General features: G+C 40.0%; 2 protein-coding genes across 3 annotated transcripts; one reads left to right on the forward strand and one right to left on the reverse strand.

The window, feature by feature from the left end:
* Positions 1-61: 61 nt before the first annotated feature.
* Positions 62-10,729, forward strand: MFSD8 (major facilitator superfamily domain containing 8). The gene is made up of 12 exons (XM_036381683.2): positions 62-180; positions 1,220-1,305; positions 2,244-2,287; positions 3,605-3,845; positions 4,349-4,462; positions 5,073-5,217; positions 5,805-5,863; positions 6,456-6,564; positions 7,575-7,709; positions 8,082-8,185; positions 8,276-8,535; positions 9,307-10,729. The coding sequence occupies exons 1-12, from the start codon at positions 71-73 to the stop codon at positions 9,520-9,522; spliced, it is 1,623 nt and encodes a 540-aa protein (XP_036237576.1). The 5' UTR covers positions 62-70; the 3' UTR covers positions 9,523-10,729.
* Positions 10,730-11,279: 550 nt separating this feature from the next.
* On the reverse strand, positions 11,280-23,988 carry PLK4 (polo like kinase 4). Of its 2 annotated transcripts, none has more exons than XM_036381682.2 (16): positions 23,781-23,988; positions 23,229-23,324; positions 22,700-22,795; positions 22,486-22,600; positions 20,490-21,522; positions 18,882-18,982; positions 17,233-17,624; positions 16,577-16,681; positions 16,067-16,169; positions 15,465-15,614; positions 15,012-15,142; positions 14,568-14,659; positions 14,201-14,339; positions 13,272-13,412; positions 12,286-12,392; positions 11,280-11,894 (listed from the first exon to the last, which is right to left on the reverse strand). In XM_036381682.2, the coding sequence occupies exons 1-16, from the start codon at positions 23,808-23,810 to the stop codon at positions 11,795-11,797; spliced, it is 2,931 nt and encodes a 976-aa protein (XP_036237575.1). In that variant the 5' UTR covers positions 23,811-23,988; the 3' UTR covers positions 11,280-11,794. The 2 variants fall into 2 exon arrangements, with proteins under 2 accessions (XP_036237575.1, XP_054370519.1); XM_054514544.1 differs by lacking the exon at positions 23,781-23,988 and adding an exon at positions 23,461-23,529.
* Between the last annotated feature and the right edge of the window lie 1,071 nt (positions 23,989-25,059).

Below are 25,059 nucleotides of genomic sequence, written 5' to 3' on the forward strand. Positions count from 1 at the left end.
CGCTCGCGTTCGGGCGCCCCCTGGCGGCGTGCGTGAGGCGGGCGCGGGCGGGGCCCGGCGCTGCGGGGCCATGGCGGCCGCGGGCTCCGCTCCGGAGGCGCGTCCCGACGGGCGGGAGCCCCTGCTGGGGTCCGCGGGACCCGCGGCGGATGAGGAGGAGGAGGAGGAGGAAGAGAGCAGGTAGGGGCTGGTTCTGCTGTGAGGGGGCGCCGCCGCTGCCGCGGGTGAGCCGAGGAGCCGCCCGTGGGTGCCGGGTCCTTCCCCGCCCCTCCCGGGCAGCCCGGGCCGGGGGGCGCTGCCCGGCCGCGCGTCCCGCCCCAGCCGCCGTCCCCAGCGCTCCGGAGCTCGGAGCTCGAGTCTCGGACCGCCCCGGGCCCGGCTGTGGGAGCGGGCCGGGGACTGCTTCCCTCTGCGGGAAAACACAAACGCACTGGCTTGGGAAATCCCTAAAAAACGCCCAACGGGATTAATGTGCGGCTGAAGTCTGGGTGTTTAATAGCAGCCTTCATGTGTGGGCAGCTTGGGGTTTTTCCCCCCTTCTGACAGCAAAACAAGTGTCTTGAATTTAAAATCGCAGATATGCCTAAGTCTAGGTACGACTTGCGTAAACAGCGTTTGTAAACTAAGTTTGGGCATCTATATCCATAGCCTGAGTCTGCATCATCTGAATAAACATTACTTTGTAACTTAGTTTGTAACTTCTGTTTTAATTTTTTTTCAGCCGTTCCTATCAACAGCAGCATCTTTTACACACAACTTTTACGTTGTATGTTGTTGTTTTCTCATCATAAAAACAGACAGGCTGTAGCTTTTAGTCACATCAGGAGTTGTTCAGGTTTGTGGTTCTTTTAAGGTTACAGCTGTGAGGGGTTTAACACCCACTTTTTAAAGGTTTTATATGATCTGTGATGCTCAGAAGTGTCTATACAAAGAGTTTGCAGAACCGAAGAAGACCTCCCTAGATCAGGATCTCTCTGTGTGACGTTTGGTGTGTGATAGCATTTCTGTTCTATTGTTTGATTTGTCAATCTAGTATTTTTCCAGCAAAAAATAAGTTCTTTGTAGTCTTTGCTATGAAGCGGAAATCCCCTCCTGCTTAACAAGTTACACAATTGCATTGAGAGATTGGTGAAAAATGTTTGCAGTGTCATGTGGGAGCGACTAGAAGAGGATCTGATAATGATTTCTTTCTCCCTCTTGCTTTTTGTTTGAAAACCAGGGATGTTGTGGAATCACAGGAGCACTATAAGAGCAGGTGGCGATCCATCTGGATCATGTACCTGACCATGTTTCTCAGTAGTGTAGGTGAGTAAATACATGTGGAATTGGATGTTATTTGTTTAATTAATAGACTTTGGTTTGAAAATGACAGGGCTTTCTAAATTCCAACTAGAGAGCTTCTTTAATGCTACTGTTCTAACCTCAAAAAGGGTGCATTGTTTGATTCTTCAAAAGAGAATGTCTGAATCTTAGCAAATCAAACAGAAAGTTCCATCTGATGAGATAAGTAATAAAACTGCTTTTACACAAAGTGATGGATTACATAAGTCTGTGGCTTATGACTCCCTACTAGTTTGGTAGTGGCAAGGTAAGGGTATTGCTCAGAACCAAACAAAACAAAGGTTGCACTTCTATCATCCAGAGTGAAACTTCTAGGGAATGAAAACAGAAATAACATGGCATTCTTAAGAGGTAAGATCTTTATGGCAATGTATGCTGTCTATTTCAAAACATGTATCAAAACTTGTTTTATCCTATTGGGTTTTGCATCTCCATTGCAGGACAAATTGAAATTTTATTCCTAAATAACTTCCCCCAGAAACAAGAATTGATTTTTGACCTTTGATGATTTTCTGTGGGCCTAGAAATTATCTTGAATTTGATAGGATACTTCAGTAACTCATTTTTTTATTATTATTAATTAAAAATCTCTGTGACTAATGAATACATATATGTCAGTATATCAAGAAATTCTTTTTACTTTGGGAACCTTGTTTTCTTTCTACTGGGAGGACAACATAGGAGGTTTTTTGTTTAGTGTGTATTCACCTATAAAATGAACTTTTGAAGATAGTTCCTCCTGATAGGAGGAATTAGCACTCCTTAAAAGAAGCAGGAAATGCACAGGTTTATTCTATAATACATTTAGAGGCATAAAAATAGACTTGTAATAACTGTTTCAGAAAAGAAAAATACTGATAAAAGTGGCCTATGAAATAACTTCATTTTTTACTATGTTACAGGTTTCTCTATTGTAATTATGTCTGTGTGGCCGTATCTCCAAAAGGTTTGTAAATATGGGGTATTTTTAAAAATAATTAAGAACAGAAAACTCCTGCTCAGAAAGTAGATACTAGAAAACCTGACATTTTATATAGGAAAAGAAAAAGTAGAGGGAGGTGTTTGGCTTTAAGAGACTTTTATTCTGCCATCCACTTAGACAGCTTCTATTATTTCTTGCAAAATTGCTAAAGGTACAATTGCTAAAGGTACATCATAATCCAGAAATGTTTGGTTTTCCAATATCATGATTTCCTGGAGAGCAAATCAATAGAAGTCTTGTTATTAAAACCTAGTAGACAAGACTTGTCTGTGTTTTGGAAAAAATAAATAAATTACAGAGGAAACTGAAGGTAGAAGTTGCTCTGTAGATATCACATTGTTGCACAGAGATCTTGGTATTCCTAACAGGAGATAGCCATTGTTCCTGTGATTTTAGTTTATTTGGGGGTCTTAAATCTTAAATCTAAGATCTTAGTTCTTAAACCTCTTAGATCTTAAAAGCAGCACGAAAGTCCCTAAAACCTCAGTTGAATCTGTGCTAGGATTTTAGTGCCCCTGGAACTGCAGAAGGCAGTTTTTAAATGCAAATTTGGGAGAGTATAACCTGGGCAGGGACCTAGAGGTGTCATTGAAGGTGAGGCTGATGCTGAATTCTTGCAGAAAACAAGAAAATGCATTACCAGCTATTACTATAGGATACGAAACAACACGACATGCACACACTGTTGTTTTTAAGGTGAAAAAAGGGGAAGTTTATTTTTTGATTTTAACACTTCTAGATTTTTTAAAGCGTCAGTGGATTGGTGGGTGAAAGTGCCACCTCTCCAATGACACTGGACAAGCTAACAGTTTATCAAATTTCTTTTCTTCTATAAAAGAATGCAAAATAATGAGTTATTTACAAAAAGTATGTGGGAAAGTTCGTTACAAGAATGTAAGCATCAGAAGGTTTAGAAAATCTTAAAAAATCAGAGTGACAACCAGCCCTGTAAATCAGGACAGATTCAGGTATGTGCAGAGACAGTGGAAGTGACTCCTTGCTGCTGGCATGGAAGCAGCATGCCTGCCATGCTGCTCAAGTTCTAGCCCAGAACATCAAAATCTCCTGGAATTTGCTGCAAGTGAGCCATTCCCAGGAAGCAAAGAGGGTTTTATTGGTTGGGTGCATTGCTGGAGAGAGTGAGGCAAGGTTTATTACCTCAGAGGAAGCATGACAGTGCAGGGTCCTTGGTGTGCCAGGCACTCATTCTCAAAGGGTGCTGCTGGTAATATCAAACACTGCAGTGCTTTGCCCACAGATCTGACTCGTGTGTTCCTGCAGATTGATCCAACAGCAGATGCCAGTTTCCTGGGCTGGATTATAGCTTCATACAGCATTGGCCAAATGGTTGCTTCTCCCCTCTTTGGCCTGTGGTCCAACTACAGGCCCAGGAGAGAGCCTCTGGTCATTTCCACTGCTATTTCAGTAGCTGCTAATTGTCTCTATGCCTACGTCCACGTGCCCCGTGCCCACAACAAGTACTACATGCTGACTGCCCGTGCTCTCGTGGGGTTTGGAGCAGGTAAACACAGCAGGATTTACATTTCTGGAAATTGTTACATTCTGTGTCTCGTGTAAGATGGTTAACATTAAGTTTTAATACCAGATTTACCATTATGTGAATGAGAACTTAGTATTTAACAAAGCAAAGGGTTGGCCTGTAGCGGTTTGTAACAAAATTGTGTAATTGTGCTGTTGTGTAAAAATACTGGAGGGAGTGCTGGCTTTTATTACCTTGCAAAATCAGAAACCAACCCCTAAAATAAATGTCACTCAACAGTTTAGCAATATGAACTTGATACTTACATGAACACTTGCTTGGTTTGGGGTTTTTTTGAAGGCAATGTGGCTGTAGTTCAATCGTATATTGCGGGTGCCACTTCTCTGATGGAAAGAATGACTGCCATGGCCAATACCAGTGCCTGCCAAGCAAACAAACCCCTAAAATAAATGTCACTCAACACTTTAACAATATGAACTTGATATTTACATGAACACTTGCTTGGTTTGGGGTTTTTTTTGAAGGCAATGTGGCTGTAGTTCGATCGTATATTGCGGGTGCCACTTCTCTGACGGAAAGAACGAGCGCCATGGCCAATACCAGTGCCTGCCAAGCAGTTGGCTTCATATTAGGCCCAGGTAAAGCAAAATCTTCTTTCCTCACTTCTCTTACTAGGTTGAAATTGGGCATTGGAAGTAGGAATCCTCAGCAGCTGTATGCAGGGGATTTTAAGACATAGTTTGTCAGTGATACCGCGATCGATTGAATAAATGGGGTCCACTAATCTGTACTTCTCTAAGCCAATATAAATGAAGCATTCTTGTCCAATTGCTCTGCACCAATCCAAAATATAATTTAAACCCCCCCCCACTGCATCTTTTCTCTCTAGTTTGCCCATAGCACAAGGGATAATCCAGTCCCAGGACCAATGTTTTCCACTAAGAGCAAGAGGAAAAAAATAAATCATCTGTTGGCCAGGAAAATTAACTATTAGTACAGTCAGAATTCAGTTCTATAAGTGTGATGATGCTGTTTATACTGTTTATTTTATGTAATCAAGTACTTTCCTGGCTAGCTGAGATCCCACTGGTATCCATTTTGTTTATTTAGAGTAGAAGTCTCAAAATGTAAAAGGCTTGAAAGGTATAATACTTAAATTTTACTTGGCAGTTAGAACAACTTTTCTTATGTGTTCTAATGTTTTCTTAATGATTCTCAAGATTTTCACAGTACACTGATGTTCTTAAGTTTTTCAGACATGTTTTACACTTATTGGAGAAGAAGGAGTAACGTGGAAATTCCTTTGTCTTCAGCTGAACATGTACACAACACCTGTGTTATTTGGAGCTCTCTTAGGAGTTATTAATATTATTCTCATCTTTGCCATATTCAGGTAATCAAGTAAAAAAAAACCTTATAAATACCTCACCTTGTTTTTGTGGGTGACTTGGAGCAAATAATATGCTGCTCAGCAGGAGGAGTAATAGACCTGCTAAAACTATAAAGTTGTTATTCATTTTTAAAGTGTTTCTACCTTCTTGAATACCTGTATTTTTCTGATGCTCATAAAGGGATCTTGGTGATGTTATGGTTAGAATGTAAACTGATTTTTAAAAAGTTAAAGATATTGGACTATTAGGCTTGATACAGCTTAATATTGGTAGTTGCTGCCCATGTATTTTCTCTGAGGAGAAATTAGGTTGTCTGTAGGGATCTCAGTGTCCGTGTCTTTCCTTTAAGATTCTTTTCATTATCCCACTGGTGCAAATGCATATGGATATCCAATATGCTCCCACTAGACTATTTCCTTTCTTGAATAGTGTTCACTGCAGTCAGGTGCCAGCTTTGTAGATGATGTTTAATGGAGCTGCAAATAATTATCCTATAGATGATAGCATTTACATTTATTTTGATAGAAACTTGACTCAATAGTAGATCAAATAAATGTGTGTATTAATGAAAAAAGTTTTACATTTCTAGGGAGCATCGGGTGGATGACATGGGACGGCAGTACAAAAGTATCAATTCTGATGGAGAAGGTACCAGTGGTTCCTTGAAAACTCCTTCTCTGATTATAATTTTGAAGTACTCTCTTATTACATAGAAGCATTTAGAAGTATTCTAAAGTTTGATGCACTGGGAAGTTGATGTGCAAAATAGGCTACATCTCTCCTTAGCTGGTCCAGAAATTGCTTCATTTATCATGTTGTGCCCATAGTGCTGTCTGGTAGCAAAGAAGGGAAAAAAAAAATTGTATGGATCCTTCCATATTTTCACCCTGAGAATCCTGCTATGTAATTTTGACCTTTGAAGAGAATGTTTTGGTTTCTCTTGTTCAGATATTTCAAGAAGTTTTCTTATTTTGCTATCACTCAAGTTTCATTGGGAAAACAGACCATGTAACCAGTTTGGAAATCATTTTCTCTAATTGACAGTGGAATTGAAATTTCAACAACTCCATTTTGATGTAAAAACTTTATCATTTGAGTGTCAAAGTATAACTGCCTAGCTGCCCACCAACTTACATGCTAAATACTTGGAAGACCAAAGGAATCATTGCTGTTTGTAATTTGTGATGGCATAAGAAAAAGCTCAGTGTGCAGTTCAGGTAATTCTTTTGTGTTGCTGCAGGAAGTGACGTTCTGGATCAGAACACAGAAGGAAGCATTGACCATGTTGCTGTGGTAGCACTCAACGTTCTCTTCTTTGTCATCCTGTTTGTGTTTGCTGTCTTTGAAACGTAAGTTTGTCTATTTTCTCTCTAAATATTCAGACATGTAGAGTAATCAGAGTGGGGATGCATGTAAAGGCTTTTCTGTTCCACTCATCTTCCTAAGTAGAAGTCCAAAACCACAGGCAATCAAGCTGATGTGTACTGATAAGGTATCAAAGGTCAGTGATAACTAAAGTAATGAATTAAAGGTCAGCAATAACTAAAGATATGTACAGAATAGTACATATCTTTACCATAGCTACCATATTTGTGGTAGAGAAATCATTAATGTTAAAGCTTTTCAACAGAGGCAAACCCATATCCTCAACTTTTTAAGTATTGAAAAAAAAAAAGCTTGTGTTCAAAAAAAGCATGTGTTCATTTGAGTACCTTACTCTTTGTATTTTGTTTTAGTTTTGTGTGATTTCTTAGTATGATTCTGATTATCTCCAAAAGCTTCAGTGCATCTTTTATTTCAGTAATGATTAAAACAGTTGTATAGTAGAGTTAATACAATTGTATTCTGAAATACACTGTTCTATATGACTGGGATTTTTTTAGCTTAAAGAGGTATGCTATTTACTCCCAAATTTTCTGTCTGTAAGAAAAAAAGTAAAACATAGCATCATTATCTCAGGCTCCAGTGTGTACTTCATTTTTTTAACTTAGGAGATACTTTGAGTATATATGATTTATTCTGTGAGTTTTTTGAGCTCTATTGTAGTTAAAATTTATTTTACAATTTGGCTCTGTCATGAGTTGCATTATTTTTAGAAAACTGAGGTTTCAGAGACTGGTTGGTTGCTAAAATTTAAACATTATCAAAAATTTAGTATTTTTGTTCTCACAGGGTCTGATGGTTTTTTTTGTGTCTCTATTACCCTTGCTTGGTTTTCACTCCAACATTGTTTCATGAACTATCAGAAATAGATTAATGATGCTTCAGAGTATATTTGGTGTATACCAGATATATGCATGGGCACTAATATATGGAAGAAGCTTTTTATGATTACTGTATTTTTCTTCTGTCATTCCAGTATAGCTACTCCACTGACAATGGATATGTATTCCTGGACCAGGAAAGAAGCTGTTTTTTATAATGGAATAATCCTTAGTGTGATTGGCATTGAATCAGTTATTGTTTTCATGGTGGTTAAAACACTGTCAAAAAAGTAAGTTTTTGGGATTTTGTTTCTTATGTTGGCTGAATGTGAAAAACTTTATGGCAGGGCCAAATCTCTTACTCAAGTCTTTACTGGTAATGAGTCTGGGTTTACTATGACAATGAAATACTTCCAATTTTGGCACAGTCTTGATGTTGTGGTTGTTCCTTGTTCTGTTAACATAACCCCCTCTCATTTGACTGTGTTTTACCCTTGAATCACAAGAAATGCTGATTTTAAGTTACTGTGATTTTGTAACTTTTCTTGCCAGTGTTTTGGTCAGATATCATTTCCACAAACTAACGGGCTGTGTCATTAGCAGCTACCTAAATTTTACATGAATTAAATGATACATTTAACTGCAGTTTCATTGTTTGGCAGGACTGGTGAGCGTGCCATACTCCATGCAGGCTTACTGATTGTCTTGATTGGATTCTTTATCTTACTGCCTTGGGGGAAGAAACTACCAAATATCCAGTGGCAAGGTAAAGTTCAAGTCTTAACTATACCACCTTCTTTTGAAAGCCTTTCATTGCACTTTTGTTCTTCATGATATGAAAAACTTATTTTTACAGAAATAAAGAACAACTCCATTCCCAGAACAGCCCCCAGTGAAATGTTAGCACCTTTCTGGAGTTTGCCAGAGCTGCAGCTGCCATCCAACCACACAGCAGAACCCGTGGGCTGCCCTGTCACACAGTCCTGGTGCCTGAACACTCCCATGATCTACCTGGCCCAGTACATCAGCTCTGACGTGCTCATAGGCTTGGGCTATCCTGTTTGCAATGTCATGTCCTACACTCTATACTCAAAAGTCCTAGGACCAAAGCCTCAGGTAAGCACCATCCCTAAAAGGTTTATTTCATTTGCTGTGCACTCTCTTTATTAGAATGAGAGGTCTGGTTAAAATTCCTTTTGTGATCAGCCAAATAATAAGCAGGGCAGAACTTTGCAAGGCAGAATAATAAGTGTTTTAAGCAGGGCAGAACTTTGCAGGAGCTCCAATCTGTTTCAAAATCCAAGGCAAGTCTCTAGGGGAATTGGAAAGCAAGGCTTGTGCTACTTATGCAAATCTTACAACGTGAAAATTTCATGACTCTTCTGGCAGACTGGCAGAGTGCTTTTTGTAAATACCAATTACATATTTGGAATACCACATGGAATAATGTCTCTTACTAAGTTTATTATATAAAGACTACAAATAGGCTACTGTAAAGACTACTACTAGACCCCCAGTATGGGCATTTTTTACTAGTGAAACACTCTAGCAAACTTACATTATTGCTTAACAAAAAATTTTATTCCCCCTTGGCCCATTTTTTCCTGTTATATTTTGGTGCAAGAGACTTAATTCTTTGAGCCAGAACACAGCCAGAACTTGTTTTTTGTTAGAAAGCAGCAGAGTACCTATGAGTGGAGCCTTGGAATGAAAGCTTGGAGAGGCTGAGCAGTACTCTTGGAAACAAAGTAATCAGTGTCTTAATGAGTTAAGAAAGAAAAGTGGTTGTTTAAATACTCTACATTTTCTAGTTAGGCTAAGGGGTTGGAGTTAATGGCAAGCTAAATAATGCCTGTATCACTTACATAAGCTTTTGATCTGCTGTAGGGTGTCTACATGGGATGGTTGACTGCCTCTGGAAGTGGAGCAAGGATCCTTGGGCCTGTTTTTGTGAGCCAAATCTACACTCACCTGGGGCCACGCTGGGCATTCAGCTTGATCTGTGGAGTAGTTGTAGTCTCTCTCTTACTCTTGGAGATAGTATACAAGAGACTAATTGCATTTTCTGTCAGATATGGGAGGATGCAGGAAGAGAATTGTTAAATACATATTTTAAAAAAACCCAAACAGTAAAACCAAGCAGAAGTAATATTTAGTTTATTTCTGCTTTTGAATGAGGAGTACCTAACCACTGACCTTGTTGGATGTGGGTTAACAACTGTACACCTGTACTTACACACTGACAGAACATTTAACTTGGTCATACCCCAATACCTGGTTAGCCCTGCTGCAGCTGGCTGCTGTGTCCTGCTTTTCTGGCAGCAGAGGAAGGAATGTGATGGGTTAGAGCAATACCATGGCACATCTGAAGTGTGTACAGTTTATGGGATGTACATGTGCACTGAGTGCAGCTGTGAAGGTCACAGGTTATGTGCATCCTTTCCAGAAAGAAGTAAATGAAATATTATCTTGATTCTGTGAATCAGGATTAGTAACTCTTTAGTAACTACAAGATTAGTTGAGCTGCATGCACTTTGTATGGAGACACCACCACGCTGATGTTGAATTTGTTGGCTTGTAAGCACTGGTTAATACAGCCCACCTGCTTCTGGAACCTGTTACATCTCCTCCAGGATTCCAAATGACAGGTGACAGAAACATAGAGGAAGGGAGGTGCCCTCCACACAGGTACTTGATGTCGGATTTGGGTCTTTCAGTTGACCAAGAGCCATTGAAAATCAGTTTCAGCAGCTGTTACTTGAACTACAGTGAACCAAATGTGCAATTTTTCCTCTACTATTTTGCTGAATGCCTTTTTATAGCAAGAAGGATAACCTGCAGCATTGAAATATGCACAGCTTTTCTTAACTACAAGAAAAAAAGTCTTAAGTACAATAGTTTACACTTTTGTGCTTGGTGAGAATGAATGCACTGTGCTGAGCAGTGGTGGTTAATTAAGTGAAAGGAGAAAACTGGCTCCTAGGTGTTCACTATTATCTGCAGACTTCATTTCGTCTGATATTAGGGTACAAGAAACAGGAATTTACACTGTTTTAGTCATTCAGGCTTTATTTTAAAAAGTGAGACTAATTTTCCTTCATAATGGGGTCGAAGCTCATCTGTATGGGTTTGTTTAGCTGTTTTAATGCTACTGGGGAAAAACCTCTGGAGTAACTCCAGTATGAGAGTTGTGGCTGCTGTCTAATGTCTCTACTATGTGAATTTAATAAATGTGATTATTATTCCTATGTACTCAATTGTTCAAACACTAAGAAACTACTGAATTAAAAGATGATTTTTTCAATACTAACTGAAGGGGATACAGGAGTTTTATGGGCTTTACTGCTACAGAATCGCAAAATGTTGTGAAGAAGGACTTTTTTATAAGCTAATTCAATAGTAAGTGCTACTTGTATATTGTTCTGAAATGTTCCTAGTACTAAATTCTTTCTTTGCAAGCTAGTGCAATGTCCTTGATTTGGACATGACAAAGCAACCAAGGTTCTGTCTTTTAAACAGCACCTGAACAAGGAGAACTGGCTTGAAGCAGTTCAGCTGAGCTGTGCTTGCACACAGCCAGCACCAGCTCCTCTGAAACTCTTCATGCTCCCCCCTCCAACATCATTTTGGATTTAAGATCTTTTCCTGCCTGATAAGGAAGTCATAGAGTAGTTAAGTATAAATACAAGCACCATCAGGAGTGTTAGCACACTTGAAGCCAAATGTTTGGGAGAAAAGCTACTGTTAATGCTACTTCAGTTGCTGTAAGTATTACTCAATGTGTAAAACAAGGTAAAACCACCTAAAGTTCTTAACTCTTCTCCTTTAACCATTACTTGACCATGAAACAAATAAATAGATCCAGGCAATTACCACTGCATTTATTTTTTTTTTGTATAACATGCTTGTGCAGGGAAGTTTTAAGCTGCTGCTACAAAAAATAAAAACAGACTTATAAAACATATACATATTTACATATATTACTTGTAAGACATAAAAATATAAGTTATTTACAAATACAAGTACTTGAATAGCACAGATGCATTTTCCTTGATTGTTGGCACTGAGGAAGCAGTGGAGTAAGAAAAAAAGAATACAACAGATTCAGATTATTTCCCAAGACTTAACACAGTCAAGAACTAAGTTTCTCAAAGCTTGGCTTGAGTGAGTTTATCCATCACTTTAATGAAAAATATGTTTTTATGAGACTTCACACACAATTTGCTGCACATAAAGAGAGCAACCCTCCCCTTCCTAGCTTTTTACCAGATTATGGAAGAATCTCTGCATAGGCTGAGTGAGATCAGTCACTTTACTGGGAAGTCAGTGAGTGAGTTTATTAAGCTCTTTTGCCATGACACCTGGTTTCCTTGAATCAGTGAGGACCAGCTGGATTGGTAAACATTACAAGAATAGAAGACAGACAGTGCAGCTTCTCTTTGATGTATTCTGGCAACTTATCATCTTCTCCATACCTAGAGTGGCAAAGCAGCATAGAAAAATTGAGATGCTTAAATAATTTATTTCATGACAATATAATTATTTCAAAACACTACTTTCCTCAGCTTCCCTGTTTTTAATACTACACATGAATAGTGGCTGTACTCTGGAGAGCAAGTAGATGCATTCCCAGCTTGTTTTAGTCATTTGTTATCCAGATAACAAATGAATATTTATTTGTTATCAGTAGGCTATGGGTGCTTCTCTTTATTTAATAAGCTTACATAAGCTGACCAACTGTGAAGTGATGGCAGTGCTAAGGTTTAAAATTTACAAACCAGAGTCAGGAGCAGCTATGAAGTTAGCTGATGTACAGCAGCCTTGTACTGAGTTAGCTGGATGTTTTCATGGCAGGAACAGACTCACCTGCTTGTCTGACCCTCTGGAGAAGTGTAAGTGATGGAGGAGACACCTGCTTGGGCTACCAGCTGGGATCCATCATTGAACTGAACCCATACTGCTCCACTGGTCAGCTGATGAGAGAAGTTACATTGTGGTTTGAGGATACAAAATACAAAATTACAAACCTAGAACTCTTCTAATAGTGGAAACTGAAAGCTTTTCAAAATTGCTGAAGGGACTTAGGTATTTTGTCAGTCTTTTAAAGAAAAAGATTGCATGGATATTACTTTGGAGGAAGTAGTCTCATGCTGACTTCCTCAGGTTTCAGATGCTTGGCTTTAGATATCCTTGTCAATACCAGATAAATGAAGAATTACCTTTAGCTTAACCACTCCTAAAGAAATCTTATGAAGGGCCAAACAGAGGCCCATTTGTGAGAGTTCACAGCTATACACAATTTAACCTTTATATATAATCAAGAGAGCTTTTTCTGTTAGGAGAGGAAGCTTACTTTATCTGGGTAGCCAAGAATAATGTTTTAAACCTAAAGCTTACCCAACAGAAAAGCAGAGGGAAGATGGCTTTGCAAGGAAACAGCTTTTCCTGCTGTAGAGGAAAAAACATTTCTCTTGCATAGATCTGGTCAGTAGCTATTAAAAACTCTGTCATGACACCTTTGCATCTATATTAGTGAACAGAGAAGTTAAACAGTTTCAGTTTTTTACTAGAGTCAAATTTAAAAGAGAAAGGACACTGAAACAGGCAGTAATAGCCACAGGAAAACTGTGGTAACTGAGACACTGAACTATTATTTGGGTTTCTTCTAGTTATGTAGTTCAACATGGTTTTTATCTAAGACACTTTTTTAAAAGTATCTTCATGCATACAAATTTTAGACTTAAACTGTAGTGCACAAGTGAATGGTTCCTCACAAATCAAGTTTCAATAAAAATAGATATCTCAAACTAGTAGGAAAAAGAACAGACATGCCTCCTTTATTAATTTCTCACCTGAGAAGCCCAACCAACATTTTTCACAAAAACAGACTTGACAAGTTGGGCTGAATTTGGGCTGCATTCCGTGGGATGACCAGAGGAGCAGGTCTTTTCAACAGTGTTAGTCAGAAATGCAGGCTTTTCACAGGGCACCACCTAAAACCCAGAGATGCACAGAATCAACAGCCTTGGCATTAATCCTGCTGATGAGCTGCAGTGGTCAGTTGCCACCTGTTCATGTATGCAGACAGATTGAGCCTCCATGCTTCATTTCACAGCATTACAGTATAAAAAGCCCACAGGGACACAGCTTTTTGTTGTCAGTTCACTTCAGTCAGGTGGAAATGTACAGGATTCTGTACTAGGAACGTGAACTACACAATCAAACAGATGCAGATCCTACAAATGTAGATTGATGTTTATTCAACAAAGCTCACAATAAAACTCAGTGTGCCAAGACCCCAGTATAATTCAGTCAGCTGAGGAAGTTTCATCAGGAACCAAAGCTTGGTGGGCCTTTTAAACAAGCCAGATGAAATTGCTCACAAAGCCTTATTGGCTACACACATATTCACACTTACCTTTTTCTTATGTACACACTAACACTTGATTATTTCAGAACAACAACAAGTGCCAATACCCTTTGTGACACCATTTGTTATACAGCACTGAGGGCACATCAGAGCTTTCAAACTGAAGACTGTGCTGTCTAACACAAGTAAGCAATTTTCAAACTCTGTTCCCAGGAGGCATTTGTGGTAAAGTTTTGGAGTGTTCTGATTTTTCAGATGCTCTTAAACCCAGGTATCAAAATCTGCTTATTCTAGTCAGTATGCTCACAACAGGCTAATAAAAGCCTGTGGCCATACAAATGTAATTCCATTAATTGAAGTAAAACAGCAACATGGGAGACTGGTCTCCATGGCACATCCTTCTGTACTTACAGGAGCACAGTTTGGAGTCTGAACTGGAGTAGAACTGGCAGCTTGATTTCTATCCAATGCCACAGCTTCTTTTGAATAGTTTGTCTTGTCCAACAGTGGAGGTGCTACAGCCAGTGGTGATTCAGTATTACCAGGTTTTCTGGAAAAATAATGAGAAAAGCAGGGAAAAGGTCTGTCCAAAAGGGATTAAAGAAACAAGTGAGGAGACATAGTTCTTCCTTCATTTTACCACAGACTGTCCAAAGCACCTGATGGCAGGAGCCTTCTGCAGAAATGTTTTTCAGTTCAAATACATAAGTATGCAATAAATATTCAATAAATACATAAATATTCAAATACATCAGTATTTTGAACTGAAAGATATTACCTTCCAACAATTATTGGAAAAAATGGAGCACTTCCACTCCTTTTCTCTTCTTCCAAAACAGCACATTCCAGTGCAAGGCATATACGATGTCCCTGAAATGAGGAGTTTATTCAAGTTTTAAATTGAGACTTGTATAACTATTTCATACACATTTAGTGTGGCAAGCGAGGCCACCTAAGGAAACTTCAACAGCTCTGAATTTTTCAAGTTGTATAAAGCAGCTTCATTTGTTTGTTTAATCCTTTTACCAGACAGGCAAACCTGCTTTACACACTAGTAAGAATTTCCCCTCAGTCTTGCTTGTGAGGGATTGTCACCATTACCTCACCCTCCCTCCTCAATAGTGTAATGAAAACGTGGAGAGCACCACAGGAAGCACATTTGTGAAAGGGGAGGTGAATTTTCAGGAAGATGCTTGGAAAAGGCCTGTGTAAAACACCTTACCTCATTTGCATGATCCATATAAGCCTGGATTTCCTTCTTCAACCCTGCTTCGCTTTCTCCTTTCAAAGTGAAGGATTTCCCTGACTTTTCAATCACACGAGTTAAACCAGCTGTCTTATGGATCTTTGCTCCTGCAAGAAAATGTGAACACTTTCAGTGTGAGCTGTATAAAACAACAGTTCAACCATGGAAAGAAGAGCTCATGAATAAAGCCAAAGTATAATTCAAATAACACTTTAATAACATGTACTTCCTGAGGAAGATATCACTAAGGAATTAAAGAATCAACTAAATCTACACGTGCTAAAATAAAGGCAGGGTGTCCAAAAAACTGCTTATAGTGCAGTATTTTCTTCAAACTGGAGTGGAGGTTGTTTAGTGTTGGATAATATTTTAGTGCAGCCCTAAAATCATGATTTAGCTATTTGCATAACTGCCAAAATGAATACATACCATCATAAAAACAAATTTCAACATCTGCAGGGGGTGAATTTTCCATCAACATGCACTTGGCATATCTTGTATAAAACGTCACTTTGGGGGTTTTTGTTCTCACCAACTGCACAAACTTAGCTGCATACTGGTATTTTTTCCAGTACTTTTCTAAAAAAGAAAATTTAAAAAAAATTAGAATTTAGCACATCAAACACTGTGCATCAGCTTGAAGAGAAGTAATTTAAATTATGTAATTTGATAGCTGAAAGTTGTGAGTAGTATTTAAGTACTTGACAGGCATGTTTAGAGAAACTGACTTATTTCCACCAACAGCTCCTGGTACGAATGAGGAAAATATTAAAAGAGTTTTAATTTTAATACACTACATTGTAAGGGGAGACTCCTTAAAGCTTCCATATAACAGGAATCAAAACCTGTGGGTTACACTTCCTTGTGAAGTTTCAAAACATTTTCCAGTTAAACTGGAAATTTGAATATAATTCTGAAAGGAGTTTTACTTCAGAGTTATCTGAAAAGTAATAGATAAAAGCTATCAAGTCACAAGATTCACTTAAAATATCACATTAAGCATCATAATTTTAAAGTAAATTTCAGGTTACCTGGCAAGTTGTCAAAATTATACGTGCAGATGCCTTCAGGAGGAGGAGGAGGTCTGTCATCAAGAAGGAAACCTCTTCCTTCATTGGGATGATAAACTGCAATCTACAAAAAGGGAACAAAAATTGTGTGCAGTTGCAACTTAGTACAGCACTGTGCACTTTTAACAGGGATGGAAATAACTCACATTTTAATTAATTACTACGATTCACCATGAAAGTGAAGATGTAGATTTAGTTGATTCTTTAAATTCACTATTACTCTAAGTAATTATTTAACAGCAGCACTTCTTCACCAATACTTCACCTATTCCAAAAGCCAAGTCCAATTTTTTCTCTCAAATAATTGCTTGCTCCCTATATTTATATGGCTTTATTATGGAGGGGCAGAGTTTACAGCTGTGCATATATAAACAGTGGATTTCAAAAGAAATAATCACTTAAAAAGAAAAAAACAGCTCTGAATGAACTCCAAGCTTCATAAAACAGTGAAGAAATCAAAAATGTACTCACCACATTTCCATCACAAGATATTCTGAGAACTTCTTTCACAAGTTCCTGCGAGCGGTGTTCTTTCAGAAACTCCATACACACTTCCCCAGTATCTAGAATGCTCACCTAAAATAGATTAAACATGAATTTACTTTCTGCAAAAGGTAAGATATGCCACTTTTTGTTCCCCCCACAAATGCTTTAATAAATGCTTTTCTTTTTCCTTAAATGTACTTCAAACAGATAAATGCTTCTTACAGTAACTTTTGTTATTAGTGCTATTTTTTTAAAAGCAGAGCACTTCAAGATGACTGAAGGGTATCAGCCAGGTAACTGAGGGTGAGGCTTCTAAAAAGCAAACACAGACAGGTCTGCTCTATTATGCTTTAAGTATTCTCTATACAAAAGCTAAGATGCATCTTACTACTATGATTTTAAATTAAATTTTCCTAGATTCAGTTTCCTAAAAACATATATAGGATATAATATATATAATATATAATATATAATATATATATAGGATAATTTAGCATTAAGTTATCCTATGATTTTAAATTAAATTATCCTAGATTCAGTTTCCTAAAAACATATATTTCTATTTTACCAAGTGATTTTTAAGAGGCAGTCACACCATATTAAGCACTTCAATTGTTCCCATTTTCAGAACTGATACTTACCACTGCATTTTTGGTTTTCTGCCTGATGGGTTTCAGCCTGTGAGCAGTGAGAGGTGACACAACACTTCTCAGTGTAGGTTTCTGGTGTGCTGATGGTTCTTGGCCACAAGTTTGGTTTTGCTCTGGAGCTGACCAAAGGCCACATGTCATTCTGGAGTTCAGCCAGAGACCAGGCTGAATTTTCTCATTTTTGCAGACAACTCCAGGGATGCATTGCTTTGGGTTTCTCTGGTTTAAAGAATGTGGACAGTCCCCAGATGCTCCATGATTCCTTATGTCTTTTAAGGTGTTCCATGCATGGCTTGGTGCATCCTGCTGCACATCCAGGTGGTACCGAAAGCCTCCCTGGGCGTTACTCTTGCCACTCAGGTCTGCAGGAAGTCCCAGAGCATCTGAAAGCACCACAAAGGGACATTGCAGATTCAAAGAGTCAGAGCCAGAAGGAAAAAACTCTAGTATAGCTTAAAAGCTTTTTAAGGGATTGTCTTGGAAGGCTTATTTAAAGGGAAGAATGGGATTTCTTTAATTCTCAGTCCAAATCATCAGGCCTTTTAGTACCATCAATACCAATGCTAGCAAAATTCCAGTGCTACTTTAAGCTGTTCCTACATTGCAGTTAAGATGGTCTTCAGTTTTTATACATCAAATAATTTTAAAGAATAATTTATAAACAAAATACTAGGACTTCAAATAGATTCTTATACAAGAATTAGTTTAATTTGTTGAAAAACAGCTTATTTACCATTCAGATAACCACTAGTTATTTCATTTAAGCTGCAGTTTATCTAACTAGTGTTTTACCATCTCCCAGAGGTTTTAATACTCAAAATGTTAAATGCATACTATAAAACCCTTGTTTTATTTTCAAAATTCTTGTATTTATTTCTTTTAAACATCTGTTTTGATATTTAACCTTCCTATAATTCCTTCCCTAGTTTTGATATTTAAGTCCTTGATCAACTTTCTCCTCACCCACATCATTATTGTGCTCCTTCTGTTGTGTGGCTGAACAGTTGAGAAGGGACCAAAAATTAAATAGGATTATTCAGACCATATGTTCTCTGATTCCAATTCCCTGTAGACAGGAAGGGAAGGAGTCCAGTAATATCAAACCACAAAAGGCCAGAGTGGATTTATGGTTTCTTCTTATGATTAAATTACTTTATTTGCAAATGATGTAATATAATATGATGCACAACAAAGAACACCTCCTTCCCTTCTGTGTCTTTGTCCTTTCCTCCACCCATCCTTCTGCAGCTTTATTATCTTTCTCATTCATTGAGGTCCCATCTTCTCTTATTTAATTGTAATTGCACAACTAAATTAACAGGGCTTTCAAGTCACCTGCTAGTATTTGTCATATATATTGTCATATATTTACTCTGACATATTGACACAACTGAGTAATTATGTCAGGGTCTAAAATTCTTACTTCCTCTTTGAGTTTTGGGGTTTTTTAGGATTTTTTTTGTTTGTTTGGTTTTGGTTTTTTTTTCCTAAAATACTAGTAGAAAATAACAAGCTTGTTTTAGGAAGCTATATATTCAAATTCAGTGTACAAAGAAAGAAAAGAATAATAGAAAATCCCACTGAAACTATTACAAGTCTCTAACTTGACTGCAAAAATACAGAAGTGATGAGTAACACACCATTTGTTTGCATGCTTCCAAGCCACTGCTGCATTGTCTCAGCCTGGGACTTCTGCTCTAACAAACCAACCTGGGGCTTCACTGGGCACAGATAATTTGGGCTACAAAATAAAAGTTACACACATAATCAAGTTTGCATCAAAGACACTTGCACAACAAAAAATAAAATGCTACAGCTGCAGAAACCACAACACTTGGAACATTTAGGAAATGCAAGTGGCATTTTGTAGCTCTAGGCAACATAGAAAGTGCTTCTTATTATTTTATTTTCAAATAAATAGTTTCCAAATGGAATGAAAAGTGATGATAATGCTGCCAGCAGTAGCTGTTCTCACATCTAGCACTTAATTCACAGCCTTGGAGAAGACCCAGTGATGACATGACACCCTTGAGCCCCCTGTGTCTCACTCAGCATAACAAACATGCAGCTCAAAGATGCCAATCTTACCACCCAAAATCATTTGAATTTGTATAAAATACATCCAAACCCAGAAATTATAATGATTTTTTACCAGTCTTTTAGATGATCACATATATGTAGCCACAAGTGATAGAATCCATGTGTTGAAGGATAAAGAATACACACAAAACCAGTTACTGCAGAGTCACTGATCTGTTGTAAATTCACACTAAGCTCCTGTGAGGTTCTGTTAGCTCCATAGCCTGAACTGTCTGCACTCTCTTGAGTGATGATGACTACTTCACCATTGTCAAGGGCTCATTTATCAGCAAAACCACCCCAAAACCACAGAATATAAACCATCTAATTCAAGTCTCAGGACTTGCATTTAGTATTTTGCTGTGCGAGCTAACTACAGGTGTAAGAGGCTTTCCTATAATCGATTATTATTAAAAAGTTGTAACCATTAAGTTAATCCCCACACTCACATTAACATCCTCTCATGTTTACATTCAGCATGGCTTTGTGAAGTCATGGGGAACAAAAGTAAGCATTACAGTAACATTTGTATAAACTTTTGATTTATCGAAAATTTCTCAAACTAGAAAGAATGCACATGCCCACTGAACTTTGCTTATGTCAAACACCTGAGAACAGTCAAAAAAACTTCTTACTCCATTTACTTTTCTTACAGGGAAAAGTGCTTGTTTGTCTTTTCCTTGAACTGATTTGCAAAGAGAAAACATAGGAAATCATGCCAGTTCTTAATGTGGAGAGAAATGCAGGAACTAAGATATGGAAGACCTTATATTAAAACAGAAAATTATTCTTTTGATATTCTTCTCATAGAAAGTCTATAGAAAAGGAGCCAGGATTTTCCCAAAGAAGTTACAAATAAATACAGGACTCAATTTCAGATAATTATCTATGGTTGATACTTTCCTTCTGGCACACCATCTTTATAATCTATTGCCTAATCTTTACTAAATGTTTGTTTTATCCTCTCTAAGCATAAGAAAAAAATCACCCCAAGAGACCAACAAGTAAAAATGTTGATAATTGCACTTTGAATGCCTTCTCCCTTCATCTGCCTCTTCTACAAAGAACAATCAGCAAGGCTCTCTACTACAATTACTGTGGGGAAAGAAATCATCAGCTTGCTGCAAGTGGAAAGAAAACAAAACAGGAATAAAAAATCTGATTCTTACTGTGGTTGGTCTTTTACAGGTGGAGATATCTGCTCTTCAAAAGAACCAGAAGTACTAGAAGTCTTCTCCTTAAATATTTCTCCTATATCAGTATAGCTGTTGGCAGGTGAAAAGTATTCTGTGTTCTCCCTTGTTCCTATTTTAGGCTTGGAAAGCACTTCCAAGGAGTGACATCGATCCATGATGTTGGATATGCCCTGAGTGTGGCTGTGGGATGTGCCAGACCTGTCTGAGGAGTGGGCTCTACGGAGGTAGCGGGAATGTGGCCTCTCCTCGGCAGGCTGCACGCTTCTTCCCCTGCCACTTCCTCCAGTTTCCTTTCCCTGAATTCCCCACTGTTGGAAAGAACCACTTCCATCTCCTGATGAATTATTACTGGAATTCTTGTTTGTAGGAAAAAAAGTAATTTTATTTGGGAGCGGCTGTCCAACTAACAGCTTCTTCTTTTCCTTCAAGCTACCGCTGGTACTGATGCTGGAAGAGCCCATGAAGGTCGTAGAGATGGTGGCATTTCCACTGTCCATGGAATCTTCTGAGCTTCCCAGGTCTCTGCTCCGTGCAGAGCCACCCCTGGCCATAAAAGGATGATCCAAGACGGAGGAAAGGCTCAAGCGATCCGCGGGGTTTTTGCGCAGTAGCCTGTGAATGAGGTCCTGGGCCTCTCTGGACAAGAAGGCCGGCATCTCATAATCTGCCAGCACCACTTTGTTCAGCGTGTTCCTCACCGTGTCCGTGTCAAACGGCGGCTTGCCAATGAGCAGGGTGTAAAACATGCAGCCCAGAGACCACACGTCCGACTCCAGCCCGTGCGGGCTCCTCGTGGCGATCTCCGGGGAGATGTAATTGGGAGTTCCACACATGGTGTAATGCTTCTCATGAGGCATCTTCAGCTGAGTGGCCAAGCCAAAATCAGCAATCTTGACGTTCATGTTGCTGGTGAGTAAGATATTGGAGAGGGTGAGGTCCCGGTGCAGTATTCCGTGGGAATGGAGGTACAGCATGCCCGTGATAATCTGGTGCAGGAAGTGTCGCGCTGTCAAAACAAAACCAGATGTTGCACTCTTAGATTTGAAATCCTAGCTCTGAAGATAACTCAGCTTTAAGCCTGCTATTCATCTTACTTAAGCTTTTTCTTACGAGGCTGTTCAGGTGTCAGACTAGTGAAACTGGAGTTACCTTTCTGCTTTAAGCAAAATGGCACAACGTTGTTCTTTATGTAACACAGGAAACAGGACTGGAAATACTTTCACTTGGCCCAAACTTTCTCAAATTAGATTCTTAAGAATTAAAGCCAGATACAAGTTAAACTAATGATGTCTTTATAGCAATACCCCATAAATCCAGTCCTGTGGCCTAGGTCCCAAAAAATCCCTATCTATAGCAGAATCACGGAACTAAATTAGAAACTGATAGAGAAGCAGGTAAGCAGGAAACTTCTTAAGCAGGTAAGAAGTTCCTCTTCTCAGTAAGAAGAACTGAGCAAGAGGTGAGCAGCGAGGTGAGTCTGGAAGCAGTAAAGGCAGAAGTTGCCAATTTTCCTGTTCTTCTTCTTTCCTCTTCCAGTCTTAACCTACATTTCAACAGGATTTTAAGCACAAAGGTAAGCTGTACTTTCTCTCTATTTCTGCCTTCTATAATTATCATGTTTTTATACTCTAAATAGCACAAAAAGAAACAAATGTTCTGTTCTTCTTTCCTCTTCCCTGTCTTAACCCACATTTCAATGGAATTTTAAGTACAAAGGTAAGCTCTACTTTCTCTGTCTCTGCCTTCTAAGATCACCGTGTTTTTATACTCCAAATAGCACAAACAGAAACAAATGTATATAGAAATGCAAGTGAATATATGCACAGTAATAATCAATCTCTAGATTATCACTTACCACAAGATTTTAAGGTATAGAAACTTTGATGGCAGGTTTAAACACTCTTCCTCTAGAATTTAATATTAATAATTAGTAATGCAGACGGCTCCACAGACCAAAAAAAAATCTCACCTTCATCTTCTGAAAAGGGTTTCTTTCTGTTCTTTATGTATCTGCTCATTTCTCCATTGTGACATATCTCAAGTATCAAGTACACATAGTTGCTATCTTCAAAATAGTTATAAAGCTGGAAAAAAAAAAAAACAAAGAAAAAATGAAATTCTGTTTTGTAGATCCTGCAGCAAGTCACATATATAGCCCTCTCTACAAACCCCAAGGTTCTTACCTCAAGTATAGATGGATGCTTTAGCTGACAATGTATTTTCACCTCATTCTGAACCCTCTGTACCATTCCAACTTTGTGCATGGCTTTTTTGTCTATCTGTAAGTGGATCACAGCATAACTTAAGAGGTTCAGTGCATGTTTGCCTGACAATTTTTAAATATAAAGTTTTCACATAGTTTAACTTAATGTACTCTTTTAATGAACAAGTCTTATAGATAATTAGAGGAACACGACAACTGAAAGCAGTCAAGTGTTAACATTATCAACACTAACAGTTATTAACATATTTTCTGAAATACTTAAGCAGAGAAACCTACATCTCATTTTGCTATGCAGACAGGCTAAAGATAGTCAACACTAAAAAGCATTTCTATTAGTTACTAAGTCTATTTAGCTATGGTGCATCTTTCAGGATCGAGTCGCGATCTTATGTCCGTTATTTACAAACATTCACCCCAAACATCAGTGACCAACTGCATCACCCATTCGGTCTCTAAGGAGACGGATACTTTCTGGCCGCCTGCCTTACCATTTTGATGGCCACTTCCAGGCCGGTTTTCAGGGACACTGCTCTGTAGACCCCCGCGAAGGAGCCCTTCCCCAGGAGGTTCCCCACCTTGAAATCCTGCAAGACCAACAAACCGCGCTCGTTAACCTGGGGCTTTGTCACTCAAGCCTCACAGCGCCCCTCCCGATGCGGACCCTCCAGGGAGTCCCCGCACCCCCGAGATCCGGACAAACCCGAGGCGGCCCGGGGCTACCTGCAGGGAGCTCTCCGGGGCGCGGCGGCGGCGGGGCCCGGCCGGCCCGCACAGCCACCCCCGCCGCATCCTCCTGCCGGCACCGCGCTGCCGCTGCCCGGGGCGGCGCGGCCTTCCCGCCGCCTCTCCCGCCGCGGCTCCCGGGACGCGGGATACACCCGCCCCCGGCTGCCATGGCAGCGCCGCGGAGCCGCCGCTCCCCGCCGACACGTGGGGCCGGGGCGAAGGCGCGGGAGGGATGGCGCTCCCACCAACCCCCGCCGGCAGCGGGACGAGCCCGCGCCCGGCCCCTCCGCGCCCCGAGGGGCTGCGCGCCGCACCTCTATCCTCTCGCCGATGCAGGTCGCCATGGCGCCGGCCGTTCTCCCTCGGGTCCCGCTACCGGTCGTGCCGAGAGCCTGGGAGCGCGGTTAACCCATCAGGGCGCCCCGGGCCGCCCGCCGCGGCGCAGCCCCGCTCGCTCCCGGGCCCGGGGGCGGCCGCTCCGCGCCCCCCCCGCCGACATTTTGAAAAGTCGCGCCGTTACCCCCCGGCCCCGCCCCGAGCCGGGACGAGGCTGCGTCTGACGCAAGCGCGTCACGCAGCGGCCGGGCTGGGAGGCGGAGGAGGAGGAGCCGCCGCGCGTGCGCGGGGCGGGGCGTGCCCGGGCAGCCGTTAGGGCGCGTGCGCCGTGAGGGGAGCGCGCGGACCCTCAGCACCGGGCGTCCCGCAGTGAGGGAGTCCTGGAAGCTTTTGGGGTTGTCCTGAAGATCCTCTGGTCACGATCCGCGCTGCCAGGGCCAGGGACACAACCCCTAGATCGAGTTATTGGAATTGGTTTGGGCTGGGGAAAAGATTTTTATTTTGTTGGTTTCTATTTGCCCCCTCATAAACATCTTGTCTCCTGTAGCAGAGGAATGCTCCTGATGTTATTTTCGCCACGGCAGGCATCCAGAATGAAAGGAGTGATTTAAGCACTTCAGCTTCTCCCAGTGTTTGCCAGCTTGTGGCCGTAAACTCAAGCACTTCCTTCACGACCAGTCAAATTTCATTGTTGAAATAAAATACAGCTAAGATCAAGCTGCACTTTCTCCTTCACGCACTCCTTAATGGTTTTAAAGTGGATTGTGGATAAGCGTTTGTGTCAATCTCTGAGAGTCCTTACAGATAAACCAGGAGCTGTGTGAATTAACATCACTGGCTTGAGTAACTAGGGTGGAAGATCAGTGAAAAAGAGACTGAATTTAATTTCAAGACCAAATTATTTCCCTGAAGAGTGATGAAGGTGCACCTCCACTGATTGTCCAGCCTGCAACGTGCAGTGAAATGATGCTTTCCTCTGTTTCATTAAAAAGGAACTCGAATCACTCTTCTGTTGTTGGGTTGCATTTATGACTGCAGGGGTCAGCATCTGCTGTGAGCAGAGCTTGTGAGACAGATCAACCGTGTAACAAAGCCTTTGCTGACACTTTTTATCAGAGAGCACAGATACCTAAACTTGTTCTCAGGGCTTAAGCATTAAAAGAAATGCTATCATAAAGTCTTCTTTAAAGAAGAGTTTTAGGAGAGTAATAGCACTCCCTCAAAATAGGGCATGCAAGCCTTCCTTCAACTTTATTG

This window comes from Molothrus ater, chromosome 4 (assembly GCF_012460135.2).
Source record: "Molothrus ater isolate BHLD 08-10-18 breed brown headed cowbird chromosome 4, BPBGC_Mater_1.1, whole genome shotgun sequence".
In the NCBI taxonomy this organism is placed as follows: Eukaryota; Metazoa; Chordata; class Aves; order Passeriformes; family Icteridae; genus Molothrus; species Molothrus ater.